Source organism: Sinocyclocheilus rhinocerous, unplaced genomic scaffold, assembly GCF_001515625.1.
Source record: "Sinocyclocheilus rhinocerous isolate Xijiao unplaced genomic scaffold, SAMN03320098_v1.1 scaffold3203, whole genome shotgun sequence".
Classification (NCBI taxonomy): Eukaryota; Metazoa; Chordata; class Actinopteri; order Cypriniformes; family Cyprinidae; genus Sinocyclocheilus; species Sinocyclocheilus rhinocerous.
The window spans coordinates 302483-322171 of record NW_015666486.1 but is presented as its reverse complement, the minus strand read 5'-3'; the positions used below and the strand labels follow the sequence as shown (position 1 = coordinate 322171).

Here is a 19689-nt window from a genome sequence, read left to right as displayed (position 1 = left end):
ATGCAGCAGCGAGCATCACAGCAGTGAAAGGAACCTCAAGATTGTAAATGTGTGAAAATGTATAGGGCCCCATTCCTGTATTTTGCCTGGGGCCCCCAAATCACTAAATCCGCCCCTGGACAGCGGCACTCCAGAACAGAGTTTGGTGGCCCCTGGTTTAGAGACTTAATCTGTATAATCTGTGTTTTTATAACTTGAATACCTCCATGACCTAGATCAGCGATGTGAATAAAGCCTCACAAAACGTTGGTTCCAAAAACAGTGTTCCTGTGGCTCAGTGGTAGAGCATTGCATTAGCAGCGCAAAAGGTCGTGGGTTCAATTCCAAGAGAACAAACATACTGGTAAAAAAAACTTATAGCCTGAATGCACTGTAAATCACTTTGGATAAAAGCCTCTGCTAAATGCATAAATTATTGCAAAACCTACTGAGTGTGTCAGGTAAACATTTAAAAAAAAAAAAATTTATGTTTTAGTTAGGACTGGCTGTGTTATTTCAAATCAGAATAAACAAATTCATAGTTATAGGACAGATATTGTAAAAAAAAAAAAAAAAAAAAAGGATGCTATATTAAGGTATTTTAACTAATTGTTGAAAACAACTTTGATCATTAATCTTTTTGCTTGGTTATCTCTGAAGCTCAGTTACAGATCATTAGTTTAAATAACATGACATAATGGTGCTCTGCAAGTTTGTCTGAAGTTTACTTAACAGGTGCCTTCACACAATTGCTAACTGTTAAGTCACTGGCTAACAAAGCATTGATAGAAGAAATCAGGCACCTGCTTTCAGTTTCAATCTATGCAACAAATTGAAATTATTGATATTATTGCTGCAAATCCTTCAGGGTAGCGAAAGGACAAGGGTTATTATGTGCGAGTAAGAACAAATAGTTTAGTTTTCTGTCATTAAACCAATGTTTCTAGAGCAGCAAAACAGCATATTAGAATGATTTCTGAAGGATCAAGTGACACTCAAGATGATACTTGTTTTTCTGATAAATTATTTAAATTCAGCTTTGCCATCACAGGAATAAATTAAAAATAGAAAAAAGTTATTTTAAATTCTAATAATATTACAGTTTTACTTTTCTTTTTTTAATCAAAGCCTTGGTAAGCATAAGAGACTTTAAAAACAACTGAAGCGGTTCAAAGGAAGGACCTTAAAGGGCCATGAGGACTGTTGATAAGTTCCAGGTCAGTACAGTATGAGGACAAGGCGGACAAACATGAAGGCTCCACAGCTCGGGCTGGGGATGCCAAATCATGCCTCTCTCTTGGGAGAGGAGGTCCTTCCTGAACGGAATCGGCTTGCCTTGCACGTGAACACAGATTGCACTGTGCCCATAAAAGCAGGTGTCTTGCCATCCTGTAGAGGGACCATGACCTGAGACCACCTGTGTGATTTATAAAGGTTATCACCATCATGTTGTCAGAACAGACAAGGACGTGGTGCCCCCTTAAGGCTAGCAGTACGGATTTTAAGGACAGAAAAACAGGCATCATTTCGAGGCAGTTGATATGCAGCCAACATGAGGCCTGAGCATCCACTGGAAAACTTTGAGGGGGACCCCCAATGTGAAGGACGTTGCTATCCACTGAATTGTCAGTGAGCGTTTTGGTGCAAGCCAGGCCCACATCTGGGCCGAGTCGATAACGATCCCCAGGAAGGTGGCCCACAGGCTGGGAGACAGAGAGCTCTTGGGTAATTTGCCTCAGAGGGGAAAGAGCCGCATCCATGCAGCCAACATGAGGCCTGAGCATCCACTGGAAAACTTTGAGGGGGACCCCCAATGTGAAGGACGTTGCTATCCACTGAATTGTCAGTGAGCGTTTTGGTGCAAGCCAGGCCCACATCTGGGCCGAGTCGATAACGATCCCCAGGAAGGTGGCCCACTGGCTGGGAGACAGAGAGCTCTTGGGTAATTTGCCTCAGAGGGGAAAGAGCCGCGTCCATGCACTTTGTATAAGTGTGCGGGGCCAGAGACAGTCCGAAACACACGACCGTTCTCCTCAGAGGACCTTAGATGACAACCCTGAAGCAACATACAAAACGACCAAATTTTGCTATAAGTTTGATTGCAACATTGCTGTTAATAATGTACACGGTTTTGTTCTTCTACTGTGAGTAAGCAGGCTTCTTTGTTCTTCTCCTCGCTGGACTCCAAAGAAGATGATCTTCACACTGAAGGAGAAAATTCTGATGAAACGGCATTTGGCACAACTGACATAGGCAGTTGGCTCTGCCCTTTTTAGCGGGCTGAAATGTCATTTATTCATGCAGCTACACAAATGTTAACAAATCAGGCTTCAGAATTCAGAGTAAACAGGAGTTTCCCCATAAGCAGGTTTACATGAGAACATGAGACATGAGAGCCCATTTCAAAAGGGAACTAATATTGTGAATCATACCATCCATTTTATTGTTTATGTATCTATCTTTTTTTGCCAAATCTTTAACCAGTTTCAGCTGTTAACTGATCCAGCTGTTAACCGATACAGTACTCAGTCCATGATTTTTATTTAACAATTAGAAGCATAAGAATCGAGCCATGGCAACATAAAATTCAAATAGAGCTGTATGGTTCCTAAAAACAGAAGACAATAACGGACAAACAAGTCTTAGATACAATTAACAATGTAACTAAAACAATAAATTACAAAGTCATATAATCCAAATAATTCAACACAAAACAGTTTATCAATCAAATAGAAACACTAGTACATATAAATGACACATCACATGGAACTCAAACATATATAACTTCAAGAATCAACATAAAATACCAAAAGGAATAAACTCACAAAGTCAGGAACACATCAACTCTACAAGAAGCTCTCTTTGAGGAGAAGGAAAAAGAATGTCAGCTTCAGCTGCATGTTGCCCACACACACCAAACAATGGCAGCTAAATAATGATTCAGTGCACCTGAGGAGACTTGGCTCCACCCATGGCTGGCTAGGTCATGTGACCACCTGGGAATTCTCAACAGTAATTGCTCACAGTAATTCCATTAGCAGTGTACAATTTCATTCTAAAACTAATGCAGTTGCCTTGCTGTTCCTACAGAGGTAAGTCTCAGTGTTGGAAACTGTGAGCCATGCAAGGTTTTGGATTGTAAATTGAATAACCAATCATGCCAAACATTATCACAATTTGGAAGATTACCTGATCAAAAATGCTTCTATCCCTATAAGTATACATGTTGATAGGCCAGTATTTTCATGCTCTTTGATTTTTATCTTCAAGCTCAGGCTTCACTTTAAAAAAAAAAATGTTTAAAAGAGCACAATTTGCATCAGTAATGAACTTTAATTACACATTGTTCTGCTGAATTTAGTGTCTATGTTTCAAATGTACATTTTAAAGTGCATTGTTTTTTATTTAGAAGGTTATAGATTATTGATAAACATTTAAAAGTATTCTGTTATATTTCAATTTCTGTTCAAATGGGAGGTAAAATTGCAAATATACATTTAACATGTCCTCATCCATTTTTAAAACATTTGTTGCTCTACAAACCCATCCAATATTTAGCATATCTCAAAAAGTCAAATACACACCTATTTAAATAACAACACCGTATGACATTTTATGTTTGCCTTGAGCTTTGCATTCGATAAGAATAAAGTATTTCTTTATTTGTGCAAAAGTTAGTTGTAATATGCTTTTCCTTTTTTTCTTCTTTTTTTCATTTTCATCCATGCCATTACAAGCCATATACATCTGTTCCTATTAAATTTTTTGCATGACATAACATGTTTCTAGACTTTCACCCCAATTGGTTGCTTTCACTGCCTTATACAGACAAAGTCACACCTAGCTGCTTGAATCTCCACCTCTGCTAACATAAACCAGATTAATTGTGAGATATTAGAGTAGTTTAAGCTACACATGACCTGGTCATTTCTCGTCGACATTTCCTCTATCTGGAAAAAGCCACAGTGAAAGATTTTTTTATACCATTGATCAAATGGCTGGCGTGTGGTTGCTCCTGAGTCTCTTTGCCTTTGGTTCAGCTGAAGCTGGGAAACTGTTGGTTATTCCATCAGATGGCAGTCACTGGTTAGGGATGAAGCCTATTGTAGAGGAGCTGGGGAGGAGAGGAAACCAGGTGGTGGTCGTTGTTCCAGAGGCAAGTCTGAGTATGGGTCCTTCAGAGTATACCACCACTCTGACATATCCAGTGAACTACACCAAGGCTGAATTAGAAGCGAACTTAGCAGATCAGTTAAACACAATTCTGAGCATTGATATCTCTACAGACCTGGCTAAGTTTCAGTCATTCATCATCTCACTGGATATTCTGCAAACATTTATACTGAGGAACGCAGAGGGTCTGCTCTTCAACAAGGATTTGATGAAAAAACTGCAAGATTACAACTTTGATGCAATTCTCACAGATCCATTTGAGCCCATCGGAGCAATAGCTGGTGAATATCTCTCAATTCCAGCTATTTATATGCAAATAAACCTTCCTTGTGGTGTCGATACTCTTGCCAGTCAATGTCCCGTTCCAGCTTCTTATGCTCCACAACCTTTTACTCACTTTACTGACCACATGAATCTTTGGCAAAGAAGTGTGAACCTGGTCAGGGCTCTGCTGAAGCCCATGGCTTGCAGACGTTTGTTTACTCTTGCTGATGAGATCGCCTCACGGGTACTGCAGAGAAAAACATCGATAGTGGAGATCATGAGTCGTGCAGCTCTCTGGTTTATGCGTTTCGACTTTGCCTTTGAATTTCCACGGCCGCTGATGCCTAACATGGTCATGATTGGAGGAATGGCAACCAAGAAGCCAAAATCATTGTCACAAGTAAGCTCTTATAATTACATCTGCATGTAAATTTGCATTAATATGATCAGTGCCATAGTTCTCTTTTTCATCTGACTTTTCTCTATTCTTTGTCTGTCATTGACTCATCATCATGGACTGTGAAAATAGGCAGCAAATGCATAAGCAACGATTAAAACAAGCATCTATTCCATAAGAGAGTGTTTTGTCTAAATGAATGGCATCTAATTGTCTGAGAAAGAGCAAGAAACTGTTTGGGTCTTTTAAGAGGAGGTCTGTAAGAGGACAGAGCATAATCATTCCAGAAATGTGTGAATGCCTCTCTTGAAACATCTCTGTTTTAAAAACAATATGAAAATTTTTTATCTCTGGGCACTGAGGCAAAGTACCTGTGTTGAAGGTTGACACCTATTAACTACTAAAGGGCACAACTTAAAAAAAAAAATTATAGCCAATAGCCTCTGGCTTCTGTTACAGCCCATATAAAAAAATATATTTTATCAAGATATATCTGTGTTTTGAAAAGGCACACTTTGCTGTGTGTGCTCTCAAGCAGAGGCAATAGTATCCAACTGCAGAGCCACAGCACGGTCACAGAAGTTTCAGGACAGCCATGCCAGGCAAGCTGTCTCAGATCAGAATTTAGGGTAGAGATTATAGAGATTATATTAATGTTAGGTTTAGTGGTGGGGTGGGGCTAGGCATTTGCAAGGGGTTGAGGTTTTGTAGTGAAGTTTGGGTTAGAGGTGGGGGCAGGTTAGGTGATTGTCAGCTCTGCCCTAACTTCTGGTCTGAGACTACACTTGTCTGGTGTGGCTGTCCTGAAACGGCTGTTACGTAATGCCGAGTTCACACTGCACGATTTTAGCCTCGATTTTCACTCGCTGACAGGTTTTGTGAAATCGCAGACAAATTCCCGATATTGGAGGCAAATCAGTGCTCGTTCACGCGAATGACAATCACACAGTGTGAATCTGAGAGAATCGCCGACGTGTGAAATATTTGGCATGCTAAATATCTGTACCTGTCGGCGACGGTTGGGGGAATGATGTCAGATTTAACATCTTTATCATTTCTGACCTGTTGTATTTTTCATTCACTGGTTTAGAATTTTACCCATATGATGACTTCTGCTTCTAAGAACTCTGGAAATGTGAAAAAGGTCCATTAGCTACAGCCTCATTCCCACTGTTGAATCAGAATTCGTTCCACTTCAAACTGGTTACATTTGTTGTAAGGATTTATATCTTTTATTCACTCAATAGCATACAAAAGCGATTCAAGTTCTGCATAAAACATAGCGCATAGGTTGCAGCCAATGGACATGATTCTCTATCAGTGCACGACCTCACAGAACCGGTCATCAGAGCAGATCACTTCAGTTAAATTAACTGGGATGAACCGAGATTTTGGGTGAAAATCTGAACAGAAACCATTAGTTTTACAGATGTGATGATAGAAAATTTGATACTGATAAAGCTGTGTTTACGTATGTGAATGATCTATGATGAAATGAAGATTTAATGTAATCTAAAGTCTGTCTGATAATAATGTCCAGGAGGAAAAGAGCTCGCATCAATATATTGTATGTTCTACATACCTTATTATCCAAATTATTTCAATTTTAGAATGCACATTCACTTCTTTTCACGTCAGTCGGCAAAAAACACCAAGAATGAGCTCAATGAAAATACAAATTCACTCTCTGACAGAAGTAGATGACACTTTGGGAACAGCAGAAATAGAGCTTTTTCCCAAGTAACCATTGTACACAAAGCAGCGCTGTGCATATAACAACTACTGTATCACACTTTGCGGCTGATACAATGTGTATTACGAAGTTTGTAAACAGGACATTAACAGAGGCCAAAAAACAAAAACAAACAAACAATTGTTTAATTATATTTCAGCATAAACATACATTGATAGACAGGTACTGAACATAATCTAGCTAACATTTACACTTAATTTACAACTGAACCGGTGCAGATATATTTATATAAATCAAAGTATTTATCATAATGTACTTTAAAAAGCATTAAAAAATGTCTGAAAAATATCAGTTCTGGTGTTGTTCAAATACCAGCAGTGACGTTGTACAATGAGGACACTGTCATGTCACCATCAGTGTCCCAATGTGTAGTTAGAAAGGTCCTTACTGTCCTTACCAGAGCCTGAATTTGTGTACACAATATACTGTTTCAAAACCTAGGGAGCTGATTGAGAGACACCCACAGTTTGCATGATATGTGACCTTGGAAAATATTGGTTATGCTTAGTTCAGTTTGTTAACATTTATGTCAGTTACCTGACATTTATTTTCTGATAAATGTATTCAATTAAGAATGCAATTCATATATACAGTGACTTAAATACATCTCTTCTATGATGATTTTTTAATTTTTTTAGTTAAAATTCATTTAGAAATTTTTTGGGAGGCATGAAGTAAAAAATTGTCAGGGTGATACAAATTGTCCGAGTGATAAAACTGTCCTGATTTCATAATGAAGAAAACAGAATTAAATTCTTAAAAATTAAACATTAAGCTTAATCTTAATATTTTATTAATTGTCATCAGGTCAATGTTGATTTATAAATACTTTACTTGAATAACAGAATTATATAAATTTATACAATTTAAAATATCACAAATGTCAAATTTATGTAGAAATTAACTTGAACCTATATTCACAGTTAGAAAGGTCCTTACTGTCCTTACCAGAGCCTGAATTTGTGTACACAATATACTGTTTCAAAACCTAGGGAGCTGATTGAGAGACACCCACAGTTTGCATGATATGTGACCTTGGAAAATATTGGTTATGCTTAGTTCAGTTTGTTAACATTTATGTCAGTTACCTGACATTTATTTTCTGATAAATGTATTCAATTAAGAATGCAATTCATATATACAGTGACTTAAATACATCTCTTCTATGATGATTTTTTAATTTTTTTAGTTAAAATTCATTTAGAAATTTTTTGGGAGGCATGAAGTAAAAAATTGTCAGGGTGATACAAATTGTCCGAGTGATAAAACTGTCCTGATTTCATAATGAAGAAAACAGAATTAAATTCTTAAAAATTAAACATTAAGCTTAATCTTAATATTTAATTGTCATCAGGTCAATGTTGATTTATAAATACTTTACTTGAATAACAGAATTATATAAATTTATACAATTTGAAATATCACGAATGTCAAATTTATGTAGAAATTAACTTGAACCTATATTCACATTTTCTGTAAAAGTATTGTTTACTGTTGGTTCATGATACCTAATGCATTAAATGTTAACATGTTGAACCTCACTAAAAGTGTTAAAAGTGTTACCAAAATCTGTTGCAGACATTTGGTCCTCTACCTTTGTATGAACAAAGCTATCTCTAGATAACTTTGACAATTCTTATATGCTCGTATGTTCTTGAAATAATTAACCCAGAGCTACATTTCACCCACTTGTTAGACTTTAAACCGCAGTGCAGCGACAGCGTCAATGTCTGAGCTCATTAGTTGTGCTGTACACACATGCTGCAGTGGCCTATCAACATTCACTCCCATTTTGTCTAGTTTTGAGGCCCCTCCTGTTCTGAAAACATTTCCAGGCTTCTTAAATGTACCGTATCTCTGTATGCTGTATACTGTACAAACATTAGAGGGATGGTTAGAGTACTGAGTGTTTCCACTCTGGGGCTTCTAGCTTTGCTATGCTTGTTCGCCTCAGAGCCTGTGCAGGATGGAAAGTGCTTGTTATGCCAGTGGATGGCAGCCACTGGTTGAGCATGAAGATCCTGGTGGAAGAGCTTTCTCAGAGGGGTCATGAGATGGTGGTCCTGGTCCCTAAAACCAGTGTTCTGATTAGGGTGTCTGGTAATTACCCCACTAAGTCTTTTCATGTGCCGTACACCCTTGCTGAGCTGGATGCTAACTTGGAACACATAAAGAATAATTTGTTTGAGAAGCTTCTACAAGTAACTGTTATATTTGCAAATCTGGGGAACCTGATGCAGTTCACATATCTGCAGGTTAAAGCCTGTGAAAGGCTGCTGTACAATGAGCCCCTGATTAAGAGTCTAAGAGAAACAGGATTTGATGTTTTGCTCACGGATCCTTTCCTGCCCTGTGGCACCATGCATCATTGCTGATTCCTTCACACTTCCTGCCGTTTACTTCTTGCTTTTGATTCCCTGTCAGCTTGACGAGGCAGCTGCCCATTGTCCCTCACCTCCATCTTTTGTACCACGTTTTTTCACCGGTTACTCAGATAAGATGACTTTCCCTTAGAGAGTAAGAAACACGCTTGACAGTTTTCAGAGTGTTCCTCTGCCACAAACTGTTTGCCAGATTTGATGAACTGTCCAGTAGATATCTGCAGAAGGACACTGCAGAAGACGGTGCAGACTGGCTTCTAATGAACGACTTTACCTTTGAGTACCCCAAAACACGGATTTATAAAAAGGGAGGTGTGGTTAGGCTAAGGTATAGTGTACAATCAGCAGATTGTTATGCAAAAGAAACCTCTTTAGAGTGATACTGCAAAATGATCCTACTTATTTCCCGGCTACTTGCCACATAAGTAAATAATTGGACATAAAATATTAATTTGTAGGGCTGGTTTCTGATACAAATTTCATGATTCGATTCGATTTTGATTCACAAGCTTGCGATTCGATTATCCCTGATAGCACACGTACATCACAGAGATGTCTATTTGACGTCTTCAAGACGTATTTTTTAGTGTTTGCTCATCTGCAATACGTCGATAGGACGTGTCCTATCAGATGTCAAATAGACGTTTAGAAAATGTCTTTAAGATGTTTATTATTTAGAATGTATGTAAAACTGACATCTGAAAGATGTCTATCAGATGTTTGAACACAGCAGATGCTTTCCAGATGAAGAAATCTTTAACAGGCATCTTGCAGATGTACGTGTGCTATTCTGATTCAATTTGATTTGATTCGATATTGATTATTTTGGATATATATCAGGTACAGTACATGGCAAATTTTCTCAAGGAAAAAAATCTCTCAACTAATGCTGTAAAACATATGATAGTCAGTTGGTGACTATCATGTTATAGTACAGTACAGTACTATAATATTGAAGGTTAAAATTAACTGATTTGTATACAAATACTTAAAATACACTCAACTGGGTTTTTATAATAATAAAATACAATGCTATCTTTACAATTACATCATTATATTTCTACTCCAGTTCATTGATTGAAATATAAACTTTTAAATGTTGGCTGTAATAAAAACGGACTGATAAAAACGGATGTCATAAAAATGGATTGATTCAAACAAATTAAAAACTGAAAAAAAGTAAAAAATTATAATGAATATGTTATATGGTGCATATATTTAGCTGCTCTCTCTAGAGTTAATTATTCTTGCTGACTAATGCGTTTATGCTCACCGAATGTTTCTGCCGCTTCTCTTGAACTGAGGCGCTTACAGTGATCACTCCAAATTTAACAGCGCCAAAAGTCGTTGGTCACATCCAGTGTAGATAGCCTTGCGTCTGGTGTAGACAGTGTGTTTAAAGACTAGAAAGTAAGATGAAGCATATCTTGCCCTTGGATTTACCAGTACAACACCAGTGTGACGCTGAACAAGAAGCTGAACAAGTTAAGATGCCACTTACATACTTCACATCACAAGCACAAAGAGAAGTCTGTTGAAGTTGAGAAGTTGTAGTACTGTATTAATTAAAATGTTTTTAAAAATCCTATAGTATTTTGCAAGCAATGTCATGTCTGAGACTGTCTTTATGGGTGCATGTAGGTGAGGGGCTTGAAAATATTTTTCTCTACAAAAGGGAGGTCCGGCAGAAAATGTTTGTAACGATACTTCACAGACAAGAATTCATTTAACTCATGTGCAGGAGTTTATTAGAACAAAAGCACTGGAGAAACAGGCAGGTAGCAGTAGGTGAGTTTCCTGGGTAAGTTAACACTTCTCTTATACAGTCGTTTCGTCTTGGGTTACAACTTAGGCACACGGTAAATCATAAATAATATTTAGAATCCCCAGGTAGGCATGACAGGTAACTTAAAGGGTTAGTTCACCCAAAAATAAAAATTAGGCAATTTTACTCACCCCCGATGCATCCTAGGTGTATATGACTTTCTTCTTTCAGACGAATCCAGTCGGAGTTATATAAAAAATTGTCTTTGATCTTTCATGGAAGTCAATGGCAACCACCAACTGTTTGATTACCAGCAATCTTCAAAATATCTTCTTTTATGTTCAATATAAGAAAGCAACTCATACAGGTTTGGAACGACATGAGGGTGAGTAAATGATGACAGAATTTTCATTTTTGGGTGAACTATCCCTTTAAATCTGAACAAAAGCAGAGGTAAATATCTTGAAGTAAACAGAGAACTTAGGAATCACATAATATCTTATCTTTCCATCTAGGACATAAAGAACACAGGTAAGTCTATCTTTCACAGGGAATCACAGAGAACGACTATCCAGATGGAACAAATGGAACATCAGGTAGGTTAATACAGGTAAGAAACTATCTTAAAAATCTTCCAGACAAGAATCAGAAACCCAGGTAAGTCCTTCAAGTGATGTTATGCCTGATACTGAGGCTTCGAAGCTTCTGTCGATGACATCAGGTAGAGGTCTGCACAGGCTTTAAACAGCATCAGCACAACCAATATCTAATTTAGAATTCTCCAAATTCATTTGAATAAGGTTAAGAACAAATTAATGTGTGTGCACATTCTGTATTGGGTGGAATCTTTTTGTGAGAAGTTCTTCTGTGTGCATAAATATAAATAATCCACAAACAATAGTGAATAATTGATTACCGTAATGCCATATTTGGATTGAGCACATCCTTCTAGTTGCAAACATCGTCATCATTTGAACCCAGTCCTGACTCATTTATGATTGCACTTTAACCTGTGTGGTTACACTGCATGAGTCTTTTCCTTCCTTAATCTCCTTCAAATGTCACTGTACTTCACACCACTGATAGAATGACTGTCATGTGGTTGCTTCTGGGAGTGTTCCTCTTTGATTCAGCTGAAGCTTGGAAACTGTTGGCTGTTCCATCAGATGACAGTCGCTGGTTAGGGACGAAGCCCATTGTGGAGGAGCTGGGCAGGGCCAGATTAACATCCGTCCCAGGGTCTGGGCAAGGAGGGGGCCTGTGATTGGCTGTGGACGAAAGGAAAAGTAGGCCTAGATTGACTGACAATCGGGAGCACCTGAACTTTTTCCGGTGGGCCAATCACCGAAACTCTACCACACCCCCACATATTAAGTGCTGTTATTAACCCTTAAAACCCCTGAAGGCAATTTTAGAGTTGTTGTTTTTTTCTGAGTGATTACACAAAAGTAAAGACTCATAACTCCAAAGCTATAGGAAGGAGAGTTAAAAGTTAGGTATCGTTTGATTGAAAACGTTCTACATTTTCATTATATTTGGACATTATCATGCTGAGAAACTGCTGATAAAAAAAAATAAAAAAGTGTGCTCAAGGGAAATTTCACTTATCTTTCTTATTTGATGTGCAATATCTCAGGAAGGTAATAAGGTAGGAGGAAACTTCTTTTTGGTGAAGTTCACCTACATGTAAACTGCATCTGGATCAAACATCCATCCGAGCTTCTCAACCTTTTTCAAGAGAAAAGTGCAGTGCGTCTGCACGCACCACCCGATTGGACAGGTTCCTTTTCAGTGTCTTCTGATAAATGTAGCATATTGTAAAATGCTGTGCATTCATCTGGGGTTGGGGGTGGAATCTTGTCAGTGGTGTATCGTATTATCATATCGAAGTTAGAAATTCAAATATTGTGACAAAATTAATTTTGTAGGGTGCCACAAGTTTGTTAAAATTTCCAAAGGGTGCCGCGACTAAAAAAGGTTGGGAAACACTGGTTTAAACTGTAGGAATGATTTACCTGACATTGGAAAACAGGTTTTTATTAGATTTATGCCATAATGTATTTTGTTAACCTACAAAACTTACTCCCCTAGAACATTAACTACAATCACTCTGAAACTATCGACCCATGGATTAACATTAGATAGATAGTGTTTGTTAATTAGTAGGCCTACTCACCATGGCTTTGATAATGAAGAATTTTGTGTTCTTCACCTCCCAAACGGCAGCATTATTGACCCATCCTGATTTTGTGCGCTTTCATCCTGGCTGCAGTGTAAGGTGAGAGATTCTCCACAAGATAGATGTAAACATCACCAAAGTGGAGCTCTGGCTGGGACTTGGCGGTTTTTAGTGACCCAAATATGGGGGCGGGTGCTGTATATGGATCGCAAGTGCCTAAAACTTGGAGTTTGTGTTCATATCTTTGTTTTTCTTCTATTGACAGGTGATCCAAATATTTGTAGCTTGAAACAGAAAGAAATTTCATCGGCTTGTGCTGCATTTCTACGGATAGCCCTGTGTATGCTGCCATGTTGGCCCATTGTTTTGCCCGCCAGGTCACCACACAGGTCATGTGGCTGAAAACTATTAATTCAAGTTCTTCAGGATTGCTTGAAAATACACATGCACGTGAGCTGAAGCAGGATGGAAATAAACTTTGCAAGACAGTGGGTCACCAGGAACAGGGTTGAAGACCTCTACTATACTTGTAAAAAAAAAAAAGGCTTAGTTTTATTAGTGGTTTATTTGTATTCAATTGTTATTTAGAGTTGACTTGCCTGTTATAGTAAATTTTCAGGTTAGTTATATTAGTAAAATTTCTAGCTTATTACATTAGCAAACTTTCTAGACTATTATATTGGAAAATCTTAAAGTTTATTGAATAGATAGATTTTCTAGTTTACTGTATAAGTCAACTTTTTTAGTCCATTCCATTGTTGACTTCTCATATAAAAAGGAGGGGGTCTGACGTCATTCTCTAGAAAGAACTCGGCTGCCAGGAGAGACTGAAGCAAAGATTTGCTGACTGGATATTTTAAAGTTCTGTTTAATTTTGCTCAGTAAAGGATAATTTTGATAACATTTCCTGGTTTGAGACATCATTGTTCTAACCGGACTAGTGTTCATTTAGTTAACAAAATCTATGACGAAAAATGTTTGTCAACAAAGATTTTTCCCCTGACAAAAACGAGACGATGACGAGATGATAATAAGATCATGAAACGATAACTGAGACTAAATGAACATGCGATATCGTTGACGAAAAAAGACAGGACTAAAATGCAGTTAAAAGAACAAAAACTTTACCAAAACCTTTTTATTTTTGTTGAAAAAAGTGGAGCCAAAACATTTCAGACTGCTGTACAAGACTCTATTATGCGAGCGTTCATGTTTGCGGTTGCCAGATATCAAGAGCTCAGATCCCCCAATCAGAGATTTCTGTTAAACGTATACGTACGTTACTCTGTCCAGCTTTTTGCTTTATGCAATCTGGCAACCATTCACACGCCCTTGCTCTGCGGAGGCACCGTGATCTGAAACAACGACATACAGTACTGTACAAGCTTTTTTTTTTTTATCTGAATATATTTTAAAATGTAATTTATTTCTGTGATGGCAAAGCTGCTATTATCAATGTTAAAAAACGTTTAATATGTTTGTGGAAACCGAGATGCATTTTTTTCAAAAGTTCAAAAGAGTGGCATTTATTTGAAATAGAAAACTTTTGTATAATTATATCATAATTGAATTATAATAATTTAATTATAAATGTCTTTACTGTCACTTTTGGTCAATTTAATGCTTCCTTGGCGAAAAAAACGTATTATTTTCTTTAAAAAAAAATCTTAGTGATATGTGTATTTATATCTATATAATAATTGCATCGTTATTACAATAATGTTATTGCAATCACTGCATTGTTTGCATGGATTCCCTACAGTCTTATACAGTTTTTCTGTTCAGATTTTCAGAAACAGAGCTGGTTGGTTTGGTTCAAGGCTCAAACTCTCTCTATTGAAGAACCAATCCAAGGCTGCTGAAAAAGTGTCTGTTTTCTCTCGAGTAGTGTTAATTTCATTAACGAAATCTATGATGAAAAATGCTCGTCAACAAAGTTTTTCCCCTGACAAAAACGAGACGATGACGAGATGATAATAAGATCATGAAACGATAACTGAGACTAAATGAACATGCGATATCGTTGACGAAAAAAGACAGGACTAAAATGCAGTTAAAAGAACAAAAACTTTACCAAAACCTTTTTATTTTTGTTGAAAAAAGTGGAGCCAAAACATTTCAGACTGCTGTACAAGAATTTATTATGCTAGTGATCATGTTTGAGGTTGCCAGATACCCAATGAAGACTTGATTCCAACCGTAACTGCAATATATATATCTTAAAGTATGGGCTGAGAAGCTGGTGATGCCCATAGATGGCAGCTGTTGGACACTACCAAACTACTCTTACTATTTTTGCTGCCATATCTTTATATAGCAGAAATAGTAAGAGTAGAATGGTATATTTAATTCAGCAATTTAGTCCAAAAACACTAGGACCTTTCACTGCTGGGATTATTCCACTTATTGTCTTTGTGTTTGTCAGTCTGTAGTTTAGTGGTGGGGATTTTACAGTGACTCTTTCTGCAGGATGCATAAATGCGCCAAAAGGTGGTACTAAAGTATATAAAAATTACTAGTCATTTGTACCTTCGAGTTAAGTAAATAACTGTTGTTACTATTATTGATGACATCACTAGATGATGGCATTAGATTTGAATTCAGTATGCATAAGATTTTTTTATGAAAGATAACCAGAGAGAAAGAGAGAGATATTAGATTAGATGTTAAGTAGGGTGAGGATACATTCTGAATCTGTACTTTATGCTAGCAAGTATCTCTGGGTATTCATGACAAGCTTAAAAGTACATTTAATTAGTTGAACATATAAAAACAGGACTTCATGTATAAAACATGAGCTCTGTAATCATTCTCCCAGCACATTCTTTCAATCGGAATACTGTGCTTTTGACTGCTAAGCCTCTCATGCTGTAGGGCTCTTGCATGTGAGCATTCATGTCTTTGTGTGACTGAATTCCCATGTTTTTAGGGAGGAGCTGGGAATAATCACTCAGTTGCATGAAATGTGAGGCAGTCCCATGGGCATAAATTTGATCTAACAGTTGGGGGGACAATAAACATAAAATTTCTCAAGAGTAACTTCTGAAGGGGACAAAAAGATGTATTACCTGAATTAAGGTCAAAATGCCTTAATATGTGGACTTTTTGTACTTGGTGTTTTGGTGCACTGAAAGATGGTCTTATATCCATTTTTCCATTCTTTGTCATTTTATCTGGCTAACAACAGAAAGCGATAGTTGTTTAAATAGGAGTTAGGTTCATAGGTTCACCACACGGTCATATTATAATTATTAAATTATCTTGCGTCTTCCACATAGCATTTTAGGTTAGATCTGTTTAATGTTACAGTATCCTGCTTTTCAATAGTTCATGTAGGTACTTGTGTGAATGAGTAATGTAATGTAAGGAAGAACTGCTTTGAGGAGTCAACAGTTTAAGCTTGATCCATTGTGTCCTTGAAACATATTACCTATTTATGTTCAATTCTGACATCTGTCCTCTGTGCAGGAGCTGGAAGAGTTTGTAAATGGTTCTGGAGAGCATGGGTTTGTGGTCTTCACTCTGGGCTCCTTGGTGCCACAGTTACCCGAGGCCAAAGCCAGAGAAATTTTTGAGGCATTTAGGCAGATACCTCAGAGGGTAAGTGAGGAGACACTTAAAAAATAAAAGAATACTTTTAACCCTTAGGTGCTGTTCGGGGTCTTTTTGTCCCCAAATGACATTTGCTGGAATAAAAAAAAAATGTTCCCTTTGTCTAAATGGCATGAGACTTTGTACGGTTGTCAACACTTGGTAGCTCTACAAATAAAAAAATTAAACTGGATTGATATCTGGTTGTATGTTATTGTGAAAAAGGGTTACACTTTATTTTAAGGTGTCCTTGTTACAGTGTAATTATACATATAAGTACTGAATAATATTAATTAACTACATGTACTTACTATATGGTCAGGGTTAGGATTTGGGTTTGGCTTAGGTTTACTTGCATGTGATTTTGCATAATGAATTGTTATTATAATAGTAAGTACATGTAGTTAATTAATATTATTCAGTACTTATATGTATAATTACACTGTAACAAGGACACCTTAAAATAAAGTGTTACCAAAAAAAGTCACACTCATGATGTTTGGGGTCTCGGGAGACTCCACATTGAAATGAATGGGGAAATGATAAAATCGATACTTTTTCCTTTTTAATTTGTCAAATACAAATCACTAAATCCACCACAATGCAGATCACAAAATACACGAAAATGAAGTGGCAACCCTTCCACACGTTCACAATGCAAAATGATAACGCTCGCATACACCCACACCCCCAAAAAATTCCCATAGAAATCAATGGGAGACTATAAAAATAATGATTTTTTTTGTTACATAATTTGTCAAAAATGTCAGTTACAATGCAGACAACAGACAAAAACTGAAGGGGTGACACCACAGCACATCCACGGGGGAGGAAAAACCCACACATCCCACCCCACCCCCAACACCCATAAAAACCACTCATAAGAAATGAAAGAGTGTTCATGACATGAGTGGCTCTCTAACATAATTTGTCAATTAAAAATCAACTAAAATGAATAACACACACAGAAATGATGAAGGGACACCACAGCACATCCACAATGGAGAATAAATGCAAACACACACACACACATGCTAATATACACATATAACACTACATACAAGTTTGACTGTAATCGTGTCATAACTGCAAAAAAATATACTTCAGTACAAAAAACTGCTAAACTTTGACAGAGTAATTTTTTATTATTACAATAATGATTTTATAATTTCTTAACATAAATCTAAATAAAAAAATGTGAAAAGATCTATACCTATGAGGAAATGGCAAATGAGTTATTGAGTAATGCTCTAGAGCCATCTGGTGGCTGTAGTTGAAATTTCATGTTTTTCTAATTTTAAAAGTGTTTGTTTTCAAGTAGATGGAAACAATTTCACATTATGCTATGGCACACATTATTCCCATGAATAAAAATTAGGAATGTGGGCCTTTTATAAAGTACATTTTACATAAAAATTTGAAAAAAACCTATTTAAAAATATTTTTTATTTATATAAATGTAAAAAAAAATACCATAAATCCTTCCAAAACTGCACAAATGTAGAGTAAAAACATTAATAAATTGAGTAAAATTGCATTCGTTTTCTTTTTTTTTTTAAAGCATTATCATCAAATTTTGTTATCTGGGGTCCCCAAACAGCACGAGCGTATACACCCCAAACGAACAGCGCATCAGGGTTAAATGCTTAAATACAATTGTAATGCAAACTTACTTTAATATAACACTATGATGATCATGTTTAAGGATCCTTTAGGTGTCAAAGTATGTCCAACAGTGTTGCCTAGTTTTGCTAGAGAAATAAGCAACCTGGTCTAAAAAAAAAAAGCCCAAAATAACCCTTGGTTTTGGGTGGTGGGACATATGCACATCATGCAGTCTGCATAAGAAACCCCTTTGAAAAGGATTTTGTTCCAGTTTTCTAATTTCTTCTGCCAAAAAAGTTTTCATTCCTTGAACTGTTTCTAAGCCCTTTAAAAAAAATCCTCCAACTCCCCCAGCATGTTATTCAAAGACCAAATGACCATCTCACCATGCAATAAATGCACTGAATTAAAAACTGTGATTTTATTGTCCACAAACTCATAAGACACAAACTCTTCCACTTTATTATCTAAATATGATTATTTATTTTATATGTGTGCATTGATGACTATGAATTTTATTATTTATGAAATTTTGTGTTTCATCAAAAGCAGCTTGCAATGGCATGACGATGCTAAATCAGATTACTTTAGTTCTCAAAATAGTCTGGTAAAAAAAATGTTAGTCAGTTTGTGGGTTCAGTAATGTTAAAGGCATGCAGCTCTGATATGGAAGAAAAACAATGACAAATGTCTTTGAAACAAAAAAGCATGTTGAATTGCACTAACTGAAAAAAATAATGCAGTGTACAGTGGGGGAAATATTTATTTGATCCCCTGCTGATTTTGTAAGTTTGCCCGCTTACAAAGAAATGAAGGGTCTGTCATTTTTATGGTAGGTTTATTTTAATGGATAGAGACAGAATACCGACCAAAAAATCCAGAAAAAACACATTATATAAAGGTTAGAGATTGATTTGCATTTCAGTGAATGAAATAAGTATTTGATCCCCTACCAACTAACAAGAATTCTGGCTCCCACAGATTGGTTATGTGCCCTTGTGGAACACAGATTAGTCCTGCCACTATAAGACGTTACTCCTAATGTCAGCTCGTTAGGTGTATAAGGGCCTGTTTACACCTGGTCACTTCATGTGTTTTTTCTGATCGGATAGCTATCCGATCGTGAAAAGACCAGGTGTAAATGCCCTCCGAAATGCATTCGAGACGGATATAAATCCGATCGCTCAAACCACTTCAGGAGGTGGTCTGGGCCGCATTCCAGATGAAACTGGACAAGTGTAAATGCATCTGGTTGTTGAAACCACATATGTACATTTTACTCATGTACAAATGTTAAAATAATAAACATGTGAGAGCGTGTTATAGGCTATATGACATTAGTCAGACTGCGCTAATGCAACACGCATCGCAGTGGACGAGTAGCTGAGTATCTCTTCAGCAAGCCGAAGTGCAAACTGCCGCGAATGAAACAAAGTAAGACGCAGACAGTCAACACACAATCATCTTCATTACAAGTAGTAAGACAAACCTATCTTTCCAGTGCTGATGCCGCTCGCTCTCCTATTACGGTCTTTGATTTTGAAATGAGCTGATAATTAATAAAATGCAGCACTTATCTTTTGATTTCGTTGACGTGAACTC

At 36.9% G+C, this 19689-nt stretch overlaps 1 protein-coding gene across 1 annotated transcript in view; it reads left to right on the top strand.

The window, feature by feature from the left end:
* Window positions 1-3899: 3899 nt before the first annotated feature.
* Window positions 3900-19689, top strand: part of LOC107732349 (UDP-glucuronosyltransferase 1-5-like) — a 36552-nt gene continuing 20762 nt past the window's right edge. The window contains exons 1-2 of the mRNA XM_016543645.1: window positions 3900-4816; window positions 16360-16491. Coding sequence (XP_016399131.1) covers window positions 3974-4816; window positions 16360-16491 — 975 coding nt within the window. The 5' untranslated portion in view covers window positions 3900-3973. The remainder of the gene's footprint in view (window positions 4817-16359; window positions 16492-19689) is intronic.